This window comes from Sprattus sprattus (genome assembly GCF_963457725.1).
Source record: "Sprattus sprattus genome assembly, chromosome: 10".
Classification (NCBI taxonomy): Eukaryota; Metazoa; Chordata; class Actinopteri; order Clupeiformes; family Clupeidae; genus Sprattus; species Sprattus sprattus.
The window spans coordinates 9,376,396-9,400,854 of NC_137908.1; the positions used below are offsets into that span (position 1 = coordinate 9,376,396).

A 24,459-nucleotide genomic window follows, 5' to 3' on the forward strand; every position below is an offset into this window, starting at 1 on the left:
ATCAAGCGGTAGATTCGAAATCCAACAAAGATGGCAGCGTCTCGTGAGCCTGTTAGTGGGCGCATTCATTTTGAAAGAGGAACAGAGAAACGCGATTAAAGCATTTGTCGATCGAAAAGATGTTTTTGCCGTCCTTCCTACGGGATCCAGTAAAAGTTTAATGTATCAGATGGTCATACTACGTTGCTCTGATTAGTTCTAGGTATCCAATTGAGCGAAGAGGCATTTTCTTTCCTGGTTCGTTGATTAAGGCATTTGACGATCAAAAAGATGTTTTTGCCGTCCTTCCTACGGGATCCAGTAAAAGTGTAATGTATCAGATGGTCATACTACGTTGCTCTGATTAGTTCTAGGTATCCAATTGAGCGAAGAGGCATTTTCTTTCCTGGTTCGTTGAAACACGCCCCATAATCACAGCTCAATGGAGCAGACTCAGACTCATATTCTGACTAGAATTATGAGTATGACATCGTCAGGCTACAGGATAGCCAGCCCATTCAGCCTCTCCTGCCCCATGCTGCTCAGGTAGAATCACTCGCCTGTTGCCCTGTCACATGTAATGTCAGAAACAATAGCAGGGCATCGAAGGTGGATGTTGTGGAGTAAACTTTGACCTGTTTAGTTTCCCAATGCGACGGTTAAATCCAACACATTGTTGGTAAAATATATAAGCCTAATGTTTGTGTGTGCGTGCGTGTTTTGCGAGCACACAATATTTTTTTTCGCGAAGGGGAGGGGGGGGCTTTTACATGTCCAGGCCTAGGGGCCCGTGGTTTCTTAATCCGTCCATGCAAACATGGTGTGTATTATGGCATCTAAAGAGTTACATTTTGCTCTCATCTGAGCAGACAGTATTCTCCCAGTATTTCACAGGCTTGTCCAAATGTTGTGCAGCAAACTTTATACAAGCTACATCATTCTTTTTCTTCAGCATTGGAGTCTTGCCATAATGCCTGGTGAGCGTGCAAACAGGCCATGGCAGTTGAGTGCATTACTTAGTTAATGATGAAATGATGTTCTTTCCACTTCCGGATTATGGCCCCAACAGTGCTAACTGGAACATTAAGAAGTTTAGAAATGTGTCCGTTACCACTGCAATCAGTATGTCTTGCAACATTAAGGTTGCGAAGATCTTGCGAGAGCTCTTTGCTTTTAGCCATTATGAAATGTTTGTATTGGGGAAGTAGACAGGTTAGACAGGTTAAACAGAAAGATATCAGAAACATGGATAGCACTTTGACACACTAACGTAAACAGACGATCAAAGGGCAACACTTTATTTGAAGGGGTCTACATAAGGGTGACATGACACTGTCATAAGAATGACATGACACATGTCATACACATTAATGACACGTTATTTTTGTTCATGACTGGTTCATGACTGTTGTCATAATGTGTCATTCGGTGTTTGTAGGGTTAGGGTTAGCTGTGTGTACAAACACCGAATGACACATTATGACAACAGTCATGAACAAAAATAACGTGTCATTAATGTGTATGACATGTGTCATGTCATTCTTATGACAGTGACATGTCACCCTTATGTAGACCCCTTCAAATAAAGTGTTACCCAATTTTGTCCACGTCTGTATATCAGTGCACTTTGGCAAGGACAGAAATTTGAGAGTACAAATAGTGGCCCAATCTATTTCATTTCTGGCCTCAACACACACACACACACACACACACACACACAAACACACACACAGGCACTTGGTACAAATGGTACAAAACCATTCAACATTATATATACATCTGGTAAAATAAGTACATACAAATAAACCAAAACAAGTACTTTCAGAAATGAAGTTAAGTTATGTAATAATGTGAAATGACACAGGGGAAATGTATTTAACACATGAAGAAAGGGAGGTGCAAAAAGGCATGGAAAGCCAAGACAACAGCTGAAATATATCAGTAACTAGAAATCAATCCGGCCCCTTGTCAGTGCAAAATAATATCAGCTGGTTCAGTCCCAACTGAAAAGGTGTCTCATTACCAAGGTTTCACACAAGAAACATCTCATGATGGGTAAGAGCAAAGAGCTCTCTCAAGACCTTCTCAACCTCAATGTTGCAAAAAATACTGATGGCATTGGATACAGATGCATTTCTAAACCTCTAAATGTTCCAGTTAGCACTGTTGGGGCCATAATCCAGAAGTGGAAAGAAGGTAATTTCACCATAAACTGATGTTATTAGGGTGATTTCCCGTGCCATTTGGCCTCCAAACATGCAGGGATGGATTAGTGAACGGGCCTGCTGGGCCCAGGGGGGGATGAGCTCAGGGGGCCCCTAAGCCAGAGCCTCTGCGTGAAGTCGCTGTTATGTATCTCTTATATGTGTTTGAAAATAGGTGTATTTTGTTCATTTGCTAATGGCTTTTAATGAGTGTACCTCTGCTGTGTTAAAAAATGTGCATGTGCGCCAGGGGCCTAACCTGCAATGCAGCCAGCGCGGAAGGTTTGTAGGTAAAGCAGACCCTGCCTTCTAAGTTTTGTCGCTCATATGGATGTGAAAGTGTCGCTAGTTTAATGCGACAGTGATCAAGGATGATTTTTTTTTGCCTCTCAGATACCTTATGCTATATATTCCCTCAAAATAGCAAACTGCCTCTGTCATGGTTTTCATAATATTTAGGCTTATTTAGCTTATCCTACATACACTATTAAAAAGCAGATTCAATGAAATCAATCATTTCTTATTTAATTTGTTATTTTGGTCATATACAGGTATGCCATGATGATTGCTGGGTAATATGTATCTTGTTCGCTAATGTCAAGTCTCTATTTGATCATTCGACGAGACGATACAATACAGCTAGTTCAGGCACAGAATCTGAACGTCAAGACCTACAAGCTGACTTGCCAAACAACGCCTTTCAAACATAAAAGTGGTGATGCATGATTTGTTCAGCCTCTCCTGCCCCATGCTGCTCAGGTAGGACTTAATCAGTTTCAACTTGGAAAAGAATCACTCGGCTGTTGCCCTGTTACATGTAATGTCAGAAACAATAGCAGGGCACCGAAGGTGGATGTTATGGAGTAAACTTTGACCTGTTTACTTTCCAAATACAATAGCCAAAGTATCCAATTCGACGGTTAAATCCAACATATTGTTGGTAAAATATATACGCCTAATGTTTGTGTGTGCGTGCGTGTTTTGCGAGCGCACAATATTTCTTTTCGCGTGGGGGGGGGGGGGGGCCTTTAACATGTCCAGGCCCAGGGGCCCGTGGTTTTTTAATCCATCCATGCATGCGGTATTTGTCCTTGGTGGAACTGAGTTTCAAGGAAAAATACCTCAAATGAAACGGCCGCGAGGGAGGGGGATCGCGGCGGATGCCAGCATGCCAAACAGTTTCTGACAGCAAAGAGAGGTGACTCTGTGCCCCAGCTTGAACTGATGTACGCATGCCCCGATGGCACTTATTCCGGCCTGAGACAGACTGACCTTCATTGAGGTAGAGTCTAGTGTCATGCCTAGGAAGTGAGCGGTTTGTTGTGGGCACAAAATGCTTTTTTCCTTGTTTACTACAAATGCGAGACGATGCAAGTGTGTCACCACCAGATGGCACTCTTGTATCGCCTCTGCCCTTGAGCGAGAGCAAAGAAGCAAGTCGTCCAATTAATCCAAGTTAGCCTTGCTTTTGTAACGGGGCGATGGCCGCTTCCACGCACTGTATAAAAACCCTCGGTGCCAGAGACAGACCGAACGGGAGTGCGTGAAACTGGTACGCTATTCCTCCGGACGCAAACCGCAGATATCTTTGATGTCTGGGATGAATCGAGACATGGAAATAGGTGTCTATTAGATCTATCGTGATGAACCAGTCGCCTGGCTTTATGAACTGAACTAGACGGCGTGGAGTCAACATTTTGAACTTCAACGGCATCAGTGCTTTGTTCAGTACACGTAGATCTAATATTGGCCGATAACTTCCCTCTTTTTTGGGGACTAGGAAGTATCTCCTGTAAAAGCCATTATGCATGCAGAGGCCCCCATGACCCTCCCCAGGGCCTGAGATGTGCAACGGGTGAGGCGGAGGGACAGGTGTGTCGCTCTACGCAGTTCAACAACCGTTTCATTCCCACTGCCGGAAGGAGAGGTATCCGCTCTCTTTTGCACGGTTCATGTGGAGGTATGCGGCCTAGCCCGGGACCAGGGCAGGACCTGAGTAGGGTGTAGCCCACGTGGTCTGTAGCTCCCCGTGTACCTCCTTGAAGAAGGGAACGGGGTTGGTAGCTAATTTGAGATGCCCAATTCTCCTCTCCAGGCGCCTCCTCTTTCTCTTGTGTGTACGTGCCCATTGAATCAGTAGCCTGCCGCCTCCAACTTACAAGAAGGAGCCACACTTCAGTGAACTTTGAGTCTGACATTAAGAATTATTTGAAGATGGGGCCAAAGAGTAGGCTAGTCCTATCTTACAATTCCAGCCTTAATTGTGCCGTACAGCAATCCAGATTATTCTCATTGGCAGTGTTGCAAACGCGTTCATTGAAAGAAAGTTCATGAACTCGTTCATAATTTTAGTGAACGTGAACTGAACGTTCTGTATTACTGCCTGTTGAACGATACTGTGAACGCATTCATCCTGGTGTCTGTGAACGACACCCTCACTCTTTTTAAATTCGTTCAATGGTGCCAGATTTCTAGAGACTTCCAGGCGAAAAAGACACCATTTACAGTCCGGTATCCAGTGTTGCATAACCAGTCAATTGCTGCGTGTGCCTTCTTCTGCAGTATATGCCTGGCAAGTGTGAGACCGCCGAAGTTGCGTAGAGGCCGGGAGCGGTATTGCAGACAGATAGAGATTTAGAAAAAAATTCTGAGCTGCTTTTGCGTAGACTCGGCCGATTCTGACTAAACATGTTACTGCTGTTGCGTGCCCTTATAAGGAGTTTGCGGGGCGTGTATGTATGCAAATCCAGTTGTTTTTCTGAAGTCTGTAAGAAACATTTCAGAAGAAACTTCAGAAAATGATCAAGAATTAGGCCCATTGTCTTGCTGAAATGTCCACCCTCGTTTTATCTTCATCATCCTGGTAGTTTGCTGCAGATTTTTATAAAGAATGTCTCCGTACATTTTTCTATTCATCCTTCCCTCAATTAAGTAAAGTTTGCCAATACCGACACCATGATTTCCCCACCTCCAAACTGGTGTTTTTAAGGTGATGTGCAGTGCCATTTGTCCTCCAAACATGGTGTGGCATCCAAAGAGTTAGATTTTACTCTAATCTGACCAAACTATATTCTTCCAATATTTCATAGGCTTGTCCAAATGTTGTGCAGCAAACGTTAAACAAGCTTCAACGTGCTTTTTATTAAGCAATGGAGTCTTGCGTGGTGAGCTTTCATACAGGCCATGGCGGTTGAGTGCATTACTTAGTTTATGGTGAAATTGTTCTTTCCACCAACGGATTATGGCCCCAACAGTGCTAACTGAACATTTAGAAATGTGTCCGTAACCAGTGCCATCAGTATGTTTTGCAACATTAAGGTTGCGAAGGTCTTGAGAGAGCTCTTTGCTTTTAGCCATCATGAGATGTTTCTTGTGTAAGTAAGTAAGACTTTATTTATATAGCACATTTCATACAAGAGTTGCAGTTCAAAGTGCTTTACATAAAATCAATAAAAGCAAGCAGCAAGAACATTACATGGAGTAAAAAAGAAATCAAAAATGATCAACATCGTATCAGAACCTGTGTGACACCTTGGTAATGAGACACCTTTTTTATAGGCTATCAGTTGCGACTGAACCAGCTGATATTATTTTGGACTGACGGATTGCTTTCTAGCCTAATTACTGATAGATTTTAGCTGCTGTCTTGGCTTTCCATGCCTTTTTGCACCTCCCTTTCTTCATGTGATCAATACATTTTCCCTGTGTCATTTCACATTATTAGACATAACTTAATTTCTGAACTTATTTGTTTTAGTTTATTTGTATGTATGGATTACTTGGGTTGTTACCAACATCTGGTGAAAATGTCATGTCCATAGCACCAATATATTTACTGAGGAAAAATGGTGACTTGTTCAATACTTATTTTACCTGCTGTCTGTGTAAAGTCATTCTGAATTTTGATATGGTTGATATTATTCAAATTATTCTGAAAGAAAGATTGTTTGTAAAACATGAACTAAGGGCCCTCATCAGGCTGATATCTCCTCGTATGGTTTCCTGTTAAAAGGGAGGAGCCTAGTTTCTTTGACCTTGTCTTTGAATAAATGATCACAACATTCTCTAAGCCTTCACAGAACTTGACTTTCTCCAGAACTTACATCATGCTCATTTTGGCTCTATTCATCTTAACTGCCCTGGCAGAAGTGCCCGTTACAGCAAAAGTTGTTGATGATTTTGGCGAGTGCCGTGAGTTATTTTATAAGAGCACTGAACCACAGGGCATGGATCAAAACGCCATGAAAATTTGCCAGCAGTATGGGAATGGTGAGAATTTCTATGCGTCACTTTACTCACCATTCCATAGAATTCCTGTATACAGTGCCTATGTCTTTGATGGGAGGTGCAGAAGCCAAGACGGACGAAAAAATGGTGACTGGTTCATTAAGCCGCAGGTAAAAAATATTTTTCGGGGGGAGAGTGAGGAGGGTACATTTTTAACAGCGCATGTGATATGTACCATTGCTGAACTGAATGTTAATGTCTGGCATCAGCACTTTTCTTCCTTACCTTCAATTCCTTGGCATGAACCTGAATAAAAGAAAGGTCCAGGAAAAGTATTTAAAGGCACAATATGCAACAATTATGCTTCAGGATTAGGGTTAGGATAAGCAGTTTAACCTTAAAATAACAGCTTAAAAAAAATTGGGGCGCTACAATGACTTTTAATATGGAGAACTGCGTCCGTGCCAATGGCATAGCAGGGTCGATAGGCATATAACTGCCTTCTGTAGTTTTGCCTGCCGATGCCCGCCGACCTGACTTTGATTACCTTATGCCGATCAAGTAAGTAGCTTATTTGCCGTCATGCTTAGTCTTGTGTTGCACATGATTGATGTTTGACTGTGTAAGGACAGTCGTTGAGTAATTAGTTTGTCATAATGTCAAAGTCAGCACATTTCAAGAGATTTCGTTAGTTTTAGCTGCTAGCATACCTTTAGCGAATAGCTATTAATCCTTAATGCACCTTTAATTGCAGAGGCTAACACTAACACCACATTCCTATTTATTAGCATTTCCATCATATTATTTATTTTGAGTTGGAGTGAATTAGTTTTATTTCATTCAGCTTTTTGCCATCTCGAAGGACTCTAAGATGCATAAGGAGAATGACAACGATGACAAAGAGGAAATCAAATCCAATCAAGCTCTTTATGGTGACTACAGCAATGCGGTCTACGACAGAGGGCACCTCAACACCAACAGTTTCCAGTGTGACGAAGGCCGTAAAGCTACATTCACCCTGACCAACAGTGCACCGATGGACGCTTGCTTCAACCGTGTCAACTGGAAACAATGGGAGGATGGTGTCAAGGGCATTTTAAAGGACCAGCCTGAAGGTGAGGGCACTGCCTACATGGTAACAGGAACTGTACCTTCGTCAGATTATAGAATACCAAGAGAAGGTGAATTTCATGATCCTAGCGCAAGAGATTTCAACAGAGTCACTGTTCCTACTCATGTCTGGACAGCTGTCTGTTATAAACATAATGTTGATGAGGAAAAGTCCTTTTCATTTGGCTATATAGGGTTGAATCAGCCTGATAGTAGAATAAATGTGAAGACTGTACCACAACTTAATCATCAGCTGTCTACAATTTATTCATCTACGGTAAACATTTTCAAAGATGACTGTTTTTCTACCAAGCTTAAATCTGAGGAAATTATCAAGCAGCTTTACATGAACATCCAGCTGCCCCTTAGTGACAAACTGTTCATGTCCGATGATGTTCTGAACACGTTTCATACTGCCATTAGCCAGTTTGATGATGACGGGCAACAGGCTTCCAAGAGGCCAAGGGTGACAATGCAAGCGTCTTTTGACAGCCTAGAGCCTGGGTTTGAAAAGAGAGAGAGCATGAAAAATGGCACACCTGGCATAGGATTAGGAGGGAGACCCTGCCTTACCACCTCCATATGTGACTGGCATGGCTATCCCTACACCTGGTGTTACATTGATAACAATGATAACTGGGATTACTGCTGTAAGAGTGAGGATCCTTTTTGTGCTCTAAATTTCGACACCTGTAAGAGTGACCATCCATGTGGTTACCACTCTAATACTTACACTTGGTGCTGGACCGTAGGTGGGTCTTGGGAATACTGTTGTTCTCCTCAAATCGAAAAAAGTCTATAACAGTCATACATGTTTAAAACATGTTCATTTTTATAAGATACAAAATAAGTGTGTTAACACACATAATTATGGACCCTTTCATACACAATAACGTAGAAAAACAGCACATGCCTAAACAATTTTCATAGTATTTATGTTTAGCAGGTAGATGTAATGATCTACTTAAGCAATAAGCCCCAAGAGGCCGTGCTTTGCGCTGATTTTAGAACAGGTAAGGGAGTTGTTAGAACGACGCGAAGCGGAGTGCCGTTAAACCCCCTTACCTGTTCTAAAATCAGCGCAAAGCACGGACTCGCGGGGCTTATTGCTTTTCTAAACCTGTTACTACACATATTTGATATAGTTTCATAAATAAAGACAATTCAAATTAAGAAACAATAGTTTAATGATAAACCGTCATTCTTCCGCCACTAAAAATTATAGTTCCTAAATAAATCGTTGCCACGCAACCCTTGAAGCAACGCAACAGCCAGATGGAACATTGGGTATGAAATGCGCTGCGCAGTAATATGGAATGTAATCAGGTCAAATTGTAAGGTAATGCTGGATTTTACAACGGCAATCACAATCAAGGATTTGAACAATCAGGTTTAGAATGGACTTTTTTTGCATGGCCAGTTACATTTTTTAATGTATCAGATGCTGTTATTGTGAGCTGATGACTTGCTGCCTTTGGAAAGTTACAGTAGATACGTTTCATCAGTGTGAGCTCCCTGGATGAGAACCCTTACCTTTGGAGTTGTTAGCACCTTGCTCTACCAGTTGACTCACAGATAGACAGATGAGCCAGGAACTCATTAACACCATTGGAAAAGATGTCTGAGCATTTTAGAAAGCTGTGTGATCATTACTCAATATCGCAAAGAAATACATATTTTAGTTTTTGTCTTGTATTAAGATTAAGGTCTCTTTATGCTATATAATCACATTTCCTCTCTTCAATATGTTTCATGAGAATGTTGAATTTTGTCCTCTGCTTAATTAAAGGCTCAGCAGTTTTATTTGGAGATATTGAATTTGCTTAATTTTGCTATTTCTGAGATTTTGACTTCATTCTTAATTTTCCTTAATACATTTTTGCATTGGATTTTTCTTTGGTTTTCCTTATCTGCATTTTGCTTTGGTTTTATGGTTTGCTTAATTCTTTTCAAGATTTAAAGTAACATCATGTAACAATGTTACCTTAAAATAACAGCTTCAAATTCATTTTGGTGGTACACTGTCTTGTATTATGGAGAATGGCATATAGGCCACAGCAATTCTTGTGTGCCTGGTATTGCACATTTTTTCTTAATTTTTATGATTACTTTTTGCATTGAATTTTCCTTGGGTTCCCCAATCTGCATTTTGTGTTGGATTTATGTTTTGCTTGATCCATTTCAAGCTTTAATAAACCTTCATGACATTGAACCCTCACTCTGACTCTGAGCTTTTTGTTCACACCCAGCTATTAAAGTAGTAAATCTGCCCTCAATACATTTAAGTTGTAATTTCTCACAGCTGTCTCGAGAGGTACACTGTGTTGTGTGATTAGATATGTGCAAAGTCATTCTGAAAGAAATATTGATGTGATTGTCTTATTCAAGTCATTCTGAAAGAAATATTGTTGGAAATAATGCAACATTAACTAGGGCCACACTAGGCTGGTATTTGGTTTCATGTTAAAAAGGAGAAACCTTGTCTCTTTAACCTTGTCTTTAGGTTAAATGAGCGTGACATTGACTAAGCATTAACAAACTTACTTCTCCAGAACTTAAATCACGATCATTTCACCTCTAACTGCTCTGGCAGAAAGGCCCGTTACAGCAAAAGTTGATGATTTTTGCGAGTGACCTGAGTTCTTTTATAAGAGCGCTGAACCACAGGGCATGGATCAAAATGCCATGAAAATTTGCGTACAGTGCCTACATCTTTCATGGCAACTGCAGAAACCAAGATGGACGAAAAAGTGGTGGCTGATTCATTGAGCCGCAGGTAAGTTTTCCTTATTGGGCCTTGAACAGATTTTGTGATATGTGGCATTGAAAGTTCAAGGCCAAGCATGTGTCTGGAAATAATTGCATTATAAATACACTATTCTGGTGTTTAATACAATGGTATTTCAGTCAACATTAATTTGTTTAAGATGAATGATACAGCAGATGGTGACTTTTATTTGCTTAGATTTTTTAAAGTTCCCACACTGGTCAATACCGATTGGTTAAAGGCTGGTCGAATGGTTTCAAAGTTAATCAAAAGTCTATGCCCATTAGGATGCAGTGTCTGGAAACAATTCTCAATGGAGAGTGGCCTGACCTAGCCTGACGATGTCATACTCATAATTCTAGTCAGAATATGAGTCTGATACTGCTCCATTGAGCTGTGATTATGGGGCGTGTTTCAACGAAACAGGAAAGAAAATGCCTCTTCGCTCAATTGGATACCTAGAACTAGGGCCCGACCGATTATCGGCCGCACCGATATATCGGGCCGACATTTAACATTTTGGGGATATCGGTATCGGCCATACTTTCCATAAATTCCCACCGATAAATTCATATAATTTTCGCAACCAATTTAGCAGCCGTTTCGTTCTGAACGCGCCTTCCGCTCTTGCCACTTGGAATTCATGAGCCTTGCCAAGTTGCCCCACCCGTCACAGCATCTGATTTGTTTGGCAAGGGTCTGAAGGGTTTTTCTTGCAGCTAACTACTCCTCGCCCGATTGAGCTAGAGACGCCATTCAAACACCAAAACGTCCGGCCCGATCCGGTGCAGGTTGCTATGACTTTTCGTGGCGGTACTCCTTGCCACTCCTTTTTTATTCCTCTTTTTTCATCACCTTTTTTCCCCATAGACTTGCATGGCAGAGCGCTCTGCCATTATGACATCATAATAGGGTCATTAAACTGGCTTGCAGCTGTGCTTCACTGACACCTGCGCCAAATTCAAGGAACCTCGTCTCTCAGTCCCTCTCAATTCAACTTTGAAAAAGAATAAGAGTAACTACAGTTTCTAACCTAGCTACCGTATTTCCACTTCGGTAAGGTGAGTTGAATGGCAGCATTTTCAGTGTACTGACTGAAATTTTAATGGAAACTGATAGTGTTAGCCGTAGCAGCTAACGTCTCCCATCCATGGGAGTATCCACTGGCAGTTTCAGCTAGCCGTAACAGGGGATACTTTTCCTTAATTCAAGTTGTGAAGTAAACCTTTGAAGTAATTCATGAATTTAGTTGTGTGGATATAGTGGGTTAAGGCTTGTATTCCTACTACGGTAACGTTAGCTATCCTAGCTGTGTTAAGCAGCTGTAATACCTGAGTACGGGGCTAAACGTAAGCTACCTAGACCTATACGTTGTAGATATGCAAAAGTAGCTTATACTGAAAGAATGGTTACCTTGTTAGCTCACCAGTTTATTTTGTTGCTAATGTGGTTGGAGAGGACTGATAGCGTGAGTTAACATTAACCCGTGTCCTGGGAGTAATGATTCATGAGAGACCTTGAACCATTAGGTTACCTGAAAAACGTTTGAGGATGTACCTGGACACAGCGTAGCTATTGTAGTGTGCTCAGTTTTCGAAAACTAGACTGAAACTAAGAAGGATAACTATGACTAAATGTGACTAAAACTAATATGCATTTTTGTCTTAAGACTGAATCTAAAATAGCTGCCAAAATGAACACTGATAGGGGACCCCTTATGGTTGCTAGCTCTAATCAGATGTACTAACTAGGCTTATAAGAGAAGACTAACTTTTTATGCCAACGAACACACTAAACCCTTTCACAATAAACAAGCAAACATGAGAGAAAAACAGAGCAAGCACACTCTCGCAGTTCGTTCACGAAACGCATTCTAGTTCAGAATACCCTCTCACACACACAAGTGAAAAGCTCTCACACACCCATGTGAAATGCTCTCACACACACTACTGAAAAACTATACACTCTCACACACACAAGTGAAATGCTTTCACACACACTACTGAAAAACTATACGCTCTCACACACACTACTGAAATGCTCTCACACACACTACTGAAAAACTATACGCTCTCAGGCACACTACTGAAAAGCTCTCACACACACATATGAAATGCTCTCACACACACATATGAAAAGCTCTCACACACACATATGAAAAGCTCTCACACACACATATGAAAAGCTCTTATACACACATATGAAAATTTCACTTGAAACGGAAGTCATTTCACTTGCAAAGGAAGTCATTTCAGTTGCAACGGGAGGCATTTTACTTGCAACGGAAGGCGGAAAGTGATCAAAGATGGAAGCTCAACCATGTGCTCAACAGTCCTCAAGCAATTTAGCAGAAGCAACAGCGTTACTAAACAACATATTGGCCTCAGCGGAGACAATCAGAACACTATCAAATGCCTCAACTGTTCGGCAGCAGCCGGGCGTTGCAGCAGCTCCAGGTGTGAATACAGTGGACAGCCACCTAGCAGCTCTCTTTCCCTCCCGGCAGCGCAGCGGCGTGCCACTGTCTACTGCAGGTACAGTCAGGAGAACTGTGCACCTGCACCCCGCTATCAAGCGCAGCAGCACTTCGGTGCATGGACATCAAAAGGCATGAGGAGAAAAAGGTAATTATATGTAGTCGGAGTTTGAAATGTTCTGTCATATTACCATCGTGTGCAGTTTGCTAGCTGGCTAGTTCACTCCTACGCAGTGACGTGCGGTGAGGTTCACAGCTGGTGAGGCACAGAAACCGGAAGTGATTACGTCATTCCGATCTCTAGTTGTTTAAAAAAAATAGAAATGTATACATCATACATGTATATATGCTTATGGTTTAAAAATTGTCATCTCACCAGAACTGAAAAAACGTTATGTTTTATTGTCTAATACTATTACTTACTTTACAAGAAGTTATGCGGCTCAATAGTTAACTGACTTTTACGACAGCTAAACGTACAATCGGTGTGGTAATTGAACTTTTACACCGTGTCAAATAAGATATTAATCGTTACAAGGAAGCGTATGTAGCCCTCCCACCAATGATATGGCTCATTTCAATTTGTCTAGGGAAAATATAACCTTTTACACAACTCGGCAGTGATGGGCAGTAGCGTCACTACATTTGTCAGTAGCTTGGCAGTTACGTCGCTATAAAACCAAGTAACTTTTCAGTAGCTAAGCTCTTTTATTGATCAAGTACCGCAGTAGCATCCTCGAAAGCTAATTTATCCTGGACCTTTCTGATGTTCATTCATAACAGGCTTCCCTGCAGCAATTAAACACAAAAAATAAGCAGTACATCACTTTAGGTGAGACGAGGGAAAATAGATAGATAGATATCGTCATTTCAAGTACACCAGACGCTGCGCATACATTTAAAATGAATTCTCCCCTAATTTTAAATGGGTAGTTTGCATGCAGATTCTAGACAACCGGATAACTAGAATGCTGTTGATATTTAGATACAGCTGAAGATGATGAAAGTTAAAAAGTGAAAAGTCCGTGCGACGAGTGAAACTAAATATGTTTTCAGATGCCTTCTTTGTAATCCAAAGAAAAAGTTCCTGTCAACGTCAATGACATCCAACACAAACATACGAACACCAGTTGCATTGACTTGGCATGCAGTTTGTTTAACTGAAAGTAGCTTCTAATGTATCAAACTACTTTTGACAGGTTTATGTAACTTAGCTTGCTACTTTTTTTTGAGTGTCTGTGTAGTGAAGCTGAATTTATTGTAGAGTAGCTGATAGCTTAGCTCACTACAAATATCAAGTAGCTTGCCCAACAATGCAACTCGGACACTTGAATTCGAAGTTGAGAAAAAAACGTACATATTTATTTACACAACGTATTAACAAGCAAACAGGTAAACACCACAGACATAGCACACAATACCAAAATGTTCTACTGACCGGTATAATTTAAAGTTGGTGCACTCGCAATCCATTCAAGGCTCCCTGCACCTAGCAGCCTTTAGCGAGGTTTGTGTTCCGCATGAATATGTCCCTTTGGAAAACATGAAACACTCCAATGCAATGTCAATACCTTCGGTCCCGTCGTTTGAATCAAACTTTTTAGCTCCGCCATTGGACTCCAATTATGAATCATTTCACGTTTGGACTGCAAGTCCAATTTTGAGAGCTGCTTCAGCTTAGCAATACAACCTTCCATTTTCGCCGTCAAGGTCAAGTAGAAGTAGTCCAACGTCAGACTATATACCCGAGAATTGCGCTCATGCTCGCCCCCTTCACTGAATCCGTGCTACTGCCTGCCTCAGTAGCAATATTTTTCAATGCATTTTGAGCTCAACTCAAAGGTTCTGCGCTTGCGCACGCATGCGTAAAACCCAGTTTGGAGTGATTGCGCAATCCCTACTGAGGCACTGGCTCACATAGACATATATAGGTCTATGCTGGCTCAGCTGTCCATAGACAGCAATGCATTTGCCTCAGTACACGGCACGTCTATGATCACTGTCACTGGAAACCGGAAATGCTCAAATTCAGCGATTTTGATAATAAAAATGCTCAAAATGATTGGAATCATGCAGAAATGACACTCGTAACACAGATAACTAGAGAAATATGAATATTTATTTTATAATACATAAATATATATGATTATTATAATTTTTTAAAAAAAATATATTTTTTTTTTTACTTTTCAAAATGACAGGTGAGGCTCTGCCTCCCCTGCCTCCTATGACTGCACGTCCCTGCTCCTACGACAATAGCCTAGCCTACTGTATGAATACATGAACGAACAATATTAAACTCGAAGTAGTGAATGTGGGTATAAGGTTAAACTGAAACCAGGAATGTGGTGTACAAGTGTATGAAATGTACGATGAAAATTGGCCAGCAATTTCTCCAAGCAAATACCAAACCAACCTTTTCTGGCTAGTTCACTCCTCGTGTACAAGTGTATGAAATGTACAGTGAATTTCGCCCAGCAAATACCAAAAATATTCGCGGGATAACGAGAGGAAATATATATAATGTTAAAGGCAGCTGGAGGGTTGGTTCACATCCAGATGGGGGTCGATAAGGAGTTACGGTTAGTATTTTGCTCTTGTCAAACTGGACGTAATTAAGACATCTATTGTTTGAAGACGTTTGTATGTTGTTCTACGACTGGAGTCTCTGTATTGTATTTATCTATGGTAGCATGACTTAACGTGCAGTGGCTGTTTTCATGTAGTCTTAAGAGTTACATTCTTATTTCAGAGCTAGGTCACAGCAGCATGACCATTTCAACAAGGACGTAATATTACTTCCCAATCCATCATGGGGAATAGTGTGCAAACAAGGTCCAAAATTACGGCTACACAAACAGTGCCTTTGAATTCCAGAAGGCCTGGGACCACCAGACTGTTGTGCAACACATCAGAGATGGTTTTGGTTAGCACATTCCAGAGGATGTCAGGTAAAGACTTTTTCTTTCTTACTTTGTAATTCAAATTATAATCATCTTTATTCATAGAACACTTTAAATAACAAACACAGGTTTACAAAGTGCAATCATGAATATTACAAACATAATACAATAGCATTTGTTATCAAATGTACATGACTCGGTCACATACCTCGTAGGAGCAAGAAACCAAGGAGACACACACACACACACTCGCACACACCAACACCATCGTACAAAAAACTACATAGCCTAAAAGCATGTTTTGTTGTTGTAATATCCCCATCTTCTTTGTAGCCTCCAGTTTCTAATGGCTTGTGGCAATAAGCTGGTGTCCCCTAAACTCCAGGAGGGCCAGGAGCTGAATGGAATGCTAATCCATACGATTTTTAGAACCAAAGGCCTGTATGTGAGACCATCAAGGACCCTTTTGGTAGATTTGCTTTCTTTCTTTTATTTGTTTTTAATACATTTCACTAAATAGAATTGTATCTTTCGAATGTAAACTGTAAAATGTAAACTGTTTATTACTTGTAGCAGTATACCATATATATTCAATTAAAGCAAAGGTTTGAGAGCAATCAAACCAGAGAGAAGAGCAAACAAAGGTTTCTTGTTTTAACCGGTCAAACAATAACTTTTTTCCAATATGCAGGGATTAAAGTATTCCGGCACCGTGACGGATTTCCGTTTGGCTGCGGAAAAAAAGTGTAATATAATTAGTTTTTAATATTGAAAACTCGATATCATCACCATTACTTTCGAGTTTATGAGTTCGTCTGCCAATGATATGAAAGGAGCACAACTCTCAGGCTGTCAAAAGAACATTATTAGCCAATCAGAAGTAGATTAGGGCGGGTCTTGGGAAAATGTGCTTTCACAACCGACTTTTCTGTATCGCTCTGCCTATGCTACATAGATGCCACAGTAGAGATATACTGTCACACCGAAGCAGAGTAAGGCCGAATCTCGATTCTTCCCCTTGCCCCTTTTACTTTGTCTTTGTCTTTGTCTTAACCCTAGCAATTGCAAGTGTAAGGGCCAAGGGCTGAAAACTTTCCCCTATGAAATGAGACGCCACTCGGTTTCGGGTACGTCATGCGTGACTGTATGAGCTATGAAACTAGCGATTTAAAAAAAGTCTAATGAAGAACATGGTTGCAAATATATATGTATACAACTGTGTAGAGCACGAAACAAGACTGTCGTCATTTTAAAATTAATTATAAGCCGCTGGCAAGCTACCATATAAGCCAATGGAGTGGTGGTATACGCGCTAATTGTATCCTAAAACTACTGTTTGAAAGCTTCAGTTAAGACCTACAATACTATGCATCGTTCGTGTAGTACATTTCAGATCAAACCGAGTCGTTATAAACATATAAAAAGTTGTGTAGATAGCTTAATTCATGTAAAATATTCCTCGCTTCAAGCAGCCATGTTTTTTTTTTTTAATTCCTGAACTGGTTTCGCTATGTGCTCTGGGATAGCCCTTGGAGTTAAGTGAGCTCTCAGATAATCTTAAAAATAAGGGGTACATAGCACTCAATCTTATCCCTTAATCTTGATCAAATTGGGTATTGAGACACCACTAGCTCTCACATGAACGCGCAATTTCAAGGGTAAGGGGAAGTATTGAGATTGGGCCTAAGTTCAAGAATCCTTGGGAAGATGCCCTCCTAGTTGATGAAGGATTGAAAAATAATTGGCGCTGGGCATGGATAGAAGAGATAGGGAAGGACGGTAAGCCTTTTGGTAGCCGGTGTAAGAAGTTAAGAGAAGCAGGTGCTCTCTTGTGCTCAAGAAAGCTACTGTATGCAACTAGCGGGGGGAAAGTGCTTCCAGTGCTTCCACTTATGAGTTAGACCCCGCTCCTAGAGCAGCTGTTCGTGCTATCCAACACACAACGCTTTTACCGGGTGCAACAACCACATCTGATGAACCGGCATCAATAACTGACCGTTAATGTGCCCTGAAAATATGCGTGTGTACGTTCATCGCAGAACACAATCCAGGCAAGCTCGCCCAACCCCTGGTGAATTTATGCCAAAAAAATAGCTGAATAGCTGAATGAATTGCTTTGACTAAACTGTCAATATCCAATCAGCATGCCAGCTTTTTTAACACACAAGGCATAACACCAGAGTTTAAAAGACGTATTTCCGAAAAGCTAAAGTTTTCCTTAAATGTCGACGAAGCAACCAACAAGAACCTGGACAACGTCCTCTTTGTTTTTTTTATGAAGATTACAACGCAGTAAAATGCAACACTTGCCAGGCAGGAACATGAATATAACCAATGCCTCAGCAATTAGGCTACTGTATGCTAGAATAAAAGATGTATATTTTAATTTACGATTATTTCTTCTGAACAAAGTTATTATGGAAATGTTGCAAAATAAAACTACATTCTACAGTTCACTGTTGCACTTTAACGGTTTAAAAAGGGAATCACTGTCCTTTTTCATATATTCACAATGAAATGGTTGCAAATCAAATCTTCTTTCACTGACTGAATTTCACATACCCTTATAACATGTCACCTTGTGATTGTAGGTCATCTTGAAATCGTCCAAGGACAAAGCTTAGCAGCAAAACTTGATATCAAAAGAAATCGTAAATGCGACATGTGTTAGTACCATATTGTAATGAGGTGGAGTACTATTGCTGGCCTTCTTGGGATTGCAGTTTCAAAAGTCCCACCATAATCTGCCATCATTCATTTCTAAATGTTTTTTTGACCCTGTAAATGTGTCCTCGCCACAGGACCAAACTTCCTCTCACCAACTGCATTTTCTCTTCTGGTTGATGGTTCAGCAAAACCAGTGCTAGAGGACATAGCTGACATGGAACTTTTTTTTTTTTTTTTTTTTTGAAAAAGTCAAAAAGGTCAGTTGGTAGTCCAAATGTTATCTTGCATTAGAATTAGGTTACATTACAATATTCTCTTGCCGTTTTCCATTTTGAAAGGGAGTACCAATGCAGCCAGTCTGCTCATTGCTCAATGCCCACTTCCTATAGGTTGTCGGCAAAGTGTATTTTCCTTATTGTTTATCACATTGTAGCTATGTGGAAGAAAACAAGTTAGGGCACCCTTGTTAATTATGCAGACGTCCAGTGTCTGGGTTCTTACTAATAAGTAGCCTCCATAACAAACCATCCTGATGCCACTTGTGATGCTAGGTATCTAAACGTACAACCTTTGAGGACCTTGAAATGACAAAGGCACCTCTCCTTAACTACTTGGCCAATGCAGGATGTCTGAGGCCTATGCGGTCTATAAGAGACAGGGATTTGCTGGTACATGACATTGTCATGTTCCAGGTCATCCGCAGGGTTCAAGGTCCATTTCAAAGGTATTCAGAGCCTTTGCCACTGGAGCATCGGTGCTTCCACCGATTGGCTTCTCTCCAACTCCCTCCGTCCAATTCATACAGAAGGAAGATGACGACTTTTCCTCAACCCCAATGTTCCCGGTGGCCAACACGTGTCAACTGTATCAAGCTGCCACTGCATGTGTCATATCAGCAGTTTAAGGAGAAGTTCGACTTTGCACTAGGAAACCCATATGGATTTGGCAGGGCATAAACAAATGCTCTGTCTATGAAAAAGGAATAAAATACAACTGTTCTTCCCCTCACACTGATATTGCCCTCGGCAGTTACGTTTCCATTATTCAAGTATATTGAGTCATCTCCCCCTCTGTCTCTAATCCGTCCGTGTCTTATGTATCTGTCTGTTTCTCCCTCTGCCTATCTGTCGCCGCTTGTCTCTCAGTCTGTCTTTTGGAAAAAATCGGTCAACAAATGTTTATGTTCATTTGTTTTAATAAAACAATGTTAAAACTGTAACATAACTGTCCTGTATTTCACTGAGAAAACTGCAGAGGTGAAGTAAACAAAACAATGTTCAACAAAATCTTACATAACTCCCATGTTTTTCATAGAAAAAAATGCAGAAAATAAGGAAACACATCTATTCCATGGTTCCCATCATTTTCAAGTGGATAATATTGTCCAACAGGGGTGCAAACGTGTCACCTTTCGGCGAAATTCGCCATTTTTTTTATACAAAATAGGTCACTTGTGTCATTGGTGTAGATCTGCAATAAAAATATTTTGGGGAGGGGGTACTCTTAAGTAATCTGCGAACGCAAGCTGTCATTCTGGTGTAGGCATTTTCAAAAAACGTTGGTTTCATGCGACCTTTTAAATATGGCATTTACGGTAATGCGACGTTGGTACGCTGCAATAATGTAATGTTAGGCTATGTAACGTAGGCTATCATGCTAATGTCAGGCAGTTGTCTGACAGACGCCTCGCAAATCACATCAACCTTTTTTGCTGGTTACAATAATGGTGTTAACGGATAGTACAGTGTCTATTTATCTGTAACTTTAGAAAAATCTAAGCGCGTAAACGCCGAAAAATTTACATAACAGACACGGTGTGTGCCCGGAGTTTAGCTGCTAATAACTTACAGATGCAGTATCTTAAATAACCATTACATTGGCAGCTTGCACATTGATGGCAGCCCCCTGAGGGGTTTCTTTTCCCATTATAATTTTATGAGTTAAACAGCAGAGACTATAACATCAGCTAGATCACTAGCTATCGTTTAATGCAAATTGAACTCTTCTATTTAGCAACCAGAAAACACAACTTTAGATGCAATTTAAGTTTAATTTCCCCAAATCAGCTCACCAATAGTCTAGGGCTTGTCTGATTTTAAATTCACATAAAAAAAAATCTAGGTTCCAAACATTTACAAAGCAATTTGACCTTGAATGTGAGAAGTCGATCGAGTTTTCATCTGTCCCGTCTTTTTATGCAAACCTTTTAGCTCTGGCATTGGTCTTCCATCCCTTCACTGGATTGGAAGTCCATTAACAAGGCTCTCGCACGCCCCCTTCAGGGAGGCAGAGGTTAGGTTTGCCTCCCCTATGTGCTTTTTCACTGTGGTTTTACGACAGATCAGCAAAACGAAATAGCTTCTACACAGAAAATTACATATTGTATGGATACAAGCGACATAAAATAAAAGTGTCTACAAATATTTCAGTGATGGTTGTGTTGGCCTGTGCCCGTGCAACATTCGACACAGGGATGTTTATGATTGAACGGTTACCAGAGCACAAAATAGTTTACAACAACACAAAGTTTGTCATAGATCTAGCTTCTTAATTGTGCTGTCAAAGTGATTTGACCAGATTGATGCATTGAACATTAAAATGTGCAAAATGTTCTTATAAATAATATATATTCCCTGGGGAGCATGTTCAGGACCCCCCTAGGGGTTTCGCGTCTTTGTCACCTTTTTCACCCCTGGTATGAGAGCTTTTCAGTAGTGTGTGTGAGAGCATTTCAGTAGTGTGTGTGAGAGCATTTCAGCAGTGTGTGTGAGAGCTTTTCAGTAGTGTGTGTGAGAGCATTTTAATAGTGTGTGTGAGAGCTTTTCAGTAGTGTGTGTGAGAGCATTTCAGTAGTGTGTGTGAGAGCGTATAGCTTTTCAGTAGTGTGTGTGAGAGCATTTCACTTGTGTGTGTGAGTGTATAGTTTTTCAGTAGTGTGTGTGAGAACTTTTCAGTTGTGTGTATGAGAGGGTATTCTGAATAATGTCCCTCACGGCCCCTCATATATTGTGGCATATGGAGACACATCACGTTTTCTTGAATGCCAAGCCTATTGAGTACATGCAACAGAGATGTTGCGTGATTTTCATATGTCTTAAGTTCTTTAAAAAGTTGCCAGACAGAATTTCCAGAGCCTGCTGCAATGAGGTGTCTTTTGCCCTTTCCAACTATCTACCTGTGTGAGAGCGGTTTTTTCTATACTGGTGTACTTGAAGAATAAGTACAGGGCGAGGCTTGAATCAGATAATGACATTAGACTGTCGCTGTCTACCATTTCCAGAATAGTGGTCCCTGGGACAAAACCAGTTGAAAACCCCTGCCATAAATGAACTAACAAAATTGATTTGATAACAGTGAATTAAATGACATCCATATATACATGAAATTATGTCTGTAGATAACTAATCAAAATGCAAAACAATATTTAGTTTTTTTGTGCAACAAGCTCTTACAATCACTTTGATAATTAATCAAGGATATTATCCTTACAACTTTATTTGTATTGCCTGGAAGGCAATAGAAATACACTCAGCACTAAGAATAAGAATAAATACATTGATGATGACATATTCTCAAAAGCCACTTTGTCCCATGGCACTGGGCTCAGAGAACAATTATTATAAACGCCCACATCAGTTCTGTTGTCTTTAGCCAACCACAAGGCGCTCAAACAGAAACACGGGGTATATATTAATCTACCGGACGGAAGCTTTGCTCTAACCTTTGTTGGGCCTGACAAGGTAAGCTTATTCCTTTAGTCCTCAGAAATGCCTTTACACATGTCTTTTTCACATGACATCCTGCTTCTTAAATCTTTTTCATTAACTGATGCTGTTATTTTCTGTACTATAGGAGAAGCACGCGGTGATGAATCTCACTAACAGAGATGACTTTCAGGAGGCTTTGGTGAAAAACCTTATCATTGTTATCCTGGGTATTGTCATCAACTGCATCAATGGGATCATAGTTTTGACTTTCTGCAAGAACTCTGTTTTTCACAGTGACTCAAGATACATTCTGTACATGAATCTAGTAGTGAACGATATGATCATGATTTGTGTTTCTGTGACATTGTATGTTTTGACTTACGCCTATCCAAATTTTAATGCCTTCATGTGTTGCATTTTGGTTATGACAGGTTCAACCACACACAAGAACACGCCAATAATCTTGGCAGGTATGGCTATTGAGCGTTATATTGCCATCTGCAAACCTCTCCATCATGCTCAGATCTGCACAGTACGCAGGACTTACATTATCATTGCTCTCACCTGGGGAGTCGGCTTTGTACCTGCACTAGCTGATGTTATTATTGTCCTTGCCACTCGGCATTTAGGCTTTTTCTCAAAGGGAACTTTTTGTTTCCCCCCCATCATATACAGTACTCGTTACCATAAAGAAAAAATGATGGTGGACCAAGTCCTTTTTTTGTCATTCGTATGGCTGACGCTGATGTATACCTACATTATGATATTTCGAACTGCCAGAGCAGCAAAAGGGGACACTGCTTCAGCCAAAAAGGCACAGAACACCATTTTATTACACGGAGCTCAGCTGCTTCTCTGTATGTTGTCCTATATCACTCCTTTACTTGATATTGTTTTAATCACGTTTTTCCCAATCCATCGCTCAAAAATAACATTCCTAAATTACCTGATCACAAACATTACTCCAAGGTTGCTCAGTCCTCTTATCTATAGTGTTAGGGATCAGAAATTTGCCAAACACATGTCACAGTACTACTCCTGCAAAGTCACCCTTTTTAACGGCGGACTGAAGAGGAGGAGGCTGAAATGTTCTAGCAAGAGGGTGTGTTCATTTAAGGGTTAAAGTTACATGTCATGAAACGAAATGCATATTTTTGTGTTCATCATTCGTTGTTTATTATATTGCATTTTGAATAATGTTGTAATGTGTTTAAATGTTTCAGAAATAAAAGCACAACTTAAGTATCAAGTATCAACTTAAGAGGCTTTATTATGAAAACGCGTCTAGAAACAGCATGTCTGTTTTTCTAGCAGTCTTATGGATGTGTTATAGCATTATATTCTCAACTTACAATACATAACGTTCATATGTTCTCAACATAACAATCAATGACAGCCTGCTAATAAAGGCTGTAGTAGTTTGGAACCTTACAGCCGCAGTGAGGACTTTTCGTCTGAAACTAGGGAGCTTCCTACAGGTGTGCAAAACCCTGGCAAACCCCAACACACAAACCACAATTTGGGTTGAAAAAAGCTTGCTAGCAACTGCTGTGTTTAGGTGATACACCTATACCTGTGGAAGGCCTGCTGTGCATCTGACCCATACCAGAGAACTTCATAGTGCAAAGGCTGGGCGGTTAGTAACGACAGGTGTGTTTATCTGTCCTTGACATGACCATATACCATCAAAATTAATTTGAAGATAACACCAAAACAAGCTGCCCATAAAATATACCTCAAAAGTGGTAAATAACTGCATACTGTTGCTTTAAGCTATATTTAGTTTGTACCTGGAGTTACTGGTCATTCTGGCCCCTTCAGTGTTATTAACTTGGCTGTAGCCTACGTCTTCATCTTTGTAATTACCCACTCACTCTGTTCTTTTTCTTCCCCTCCTAATCTAGATCTACACCATGGGATGCATAGAGTGTCCAAATGAGCAAACAATGTTGATCAAAACGTATTCCTTCTGCTCATTATAAAACAAGTAAACATTATTTCTCTTCATTTGAAAAAAAGTTTATATTTATGTTGTCAAATTTCACTATGAGCCTGAAATTCTGTCTCTTGTGTTATCATAAACTGAATGCAAGCAAAACTGTACAGCAAAATCCCTCTCTCTGATTGAACAAATCTATGAACTGTCTGAAACTATGGATATCCGCGGCCCCAAATGGCCCCCTAAAAAATTGCTGCACGCTTTGCGTGCGCAAACATGCCACTCCCCTTGGGGCTCAGCCCCCCCCTTTCTTTGAATCCTAGAAACGCCCCTGCCTGTAATAATACTGATAAAATCGCCATATTGCCTACTGTTAAATCTACTACCTAAAGATATCTCCTTATCTGTTTCTGAAATTGAAGTCTAACAAAAAATGTCTCTCTCCCTTATAGCAGGTTCCAATTGCTGATGGAAGTGGAT

At 40.5% G+C, this 24,459-nt stretch overlaps 1 protein-coding gene across 1 annotated transcript; it reads left to right on the forward strand.

Annotated features, from left to right (window-relative positions):
• Positions 1-7,281: 7,281 nt before the first annotated feature.
• LOC308371770 (odorant receptor 131-2-like) lies at positions 7,282-23,163 on the forward strand (the record flags this gene model as incomplete). Its single annotated transcript, XM_080846758.1, has 3 exons — positions 7,282-7,545; positions 7,834-7,986; positions 22,186-23,163. 3 exons carry the CDS (start codon positions 7,282-7,284, stop codon positions 23,161-23,163), a joined length of 1,395 nt encoding a protein of 464 aa, XP_080702884.1.
• Between the last annotated feature and the right edge of the window lie 1,296 nt (positions 23,164-24,459).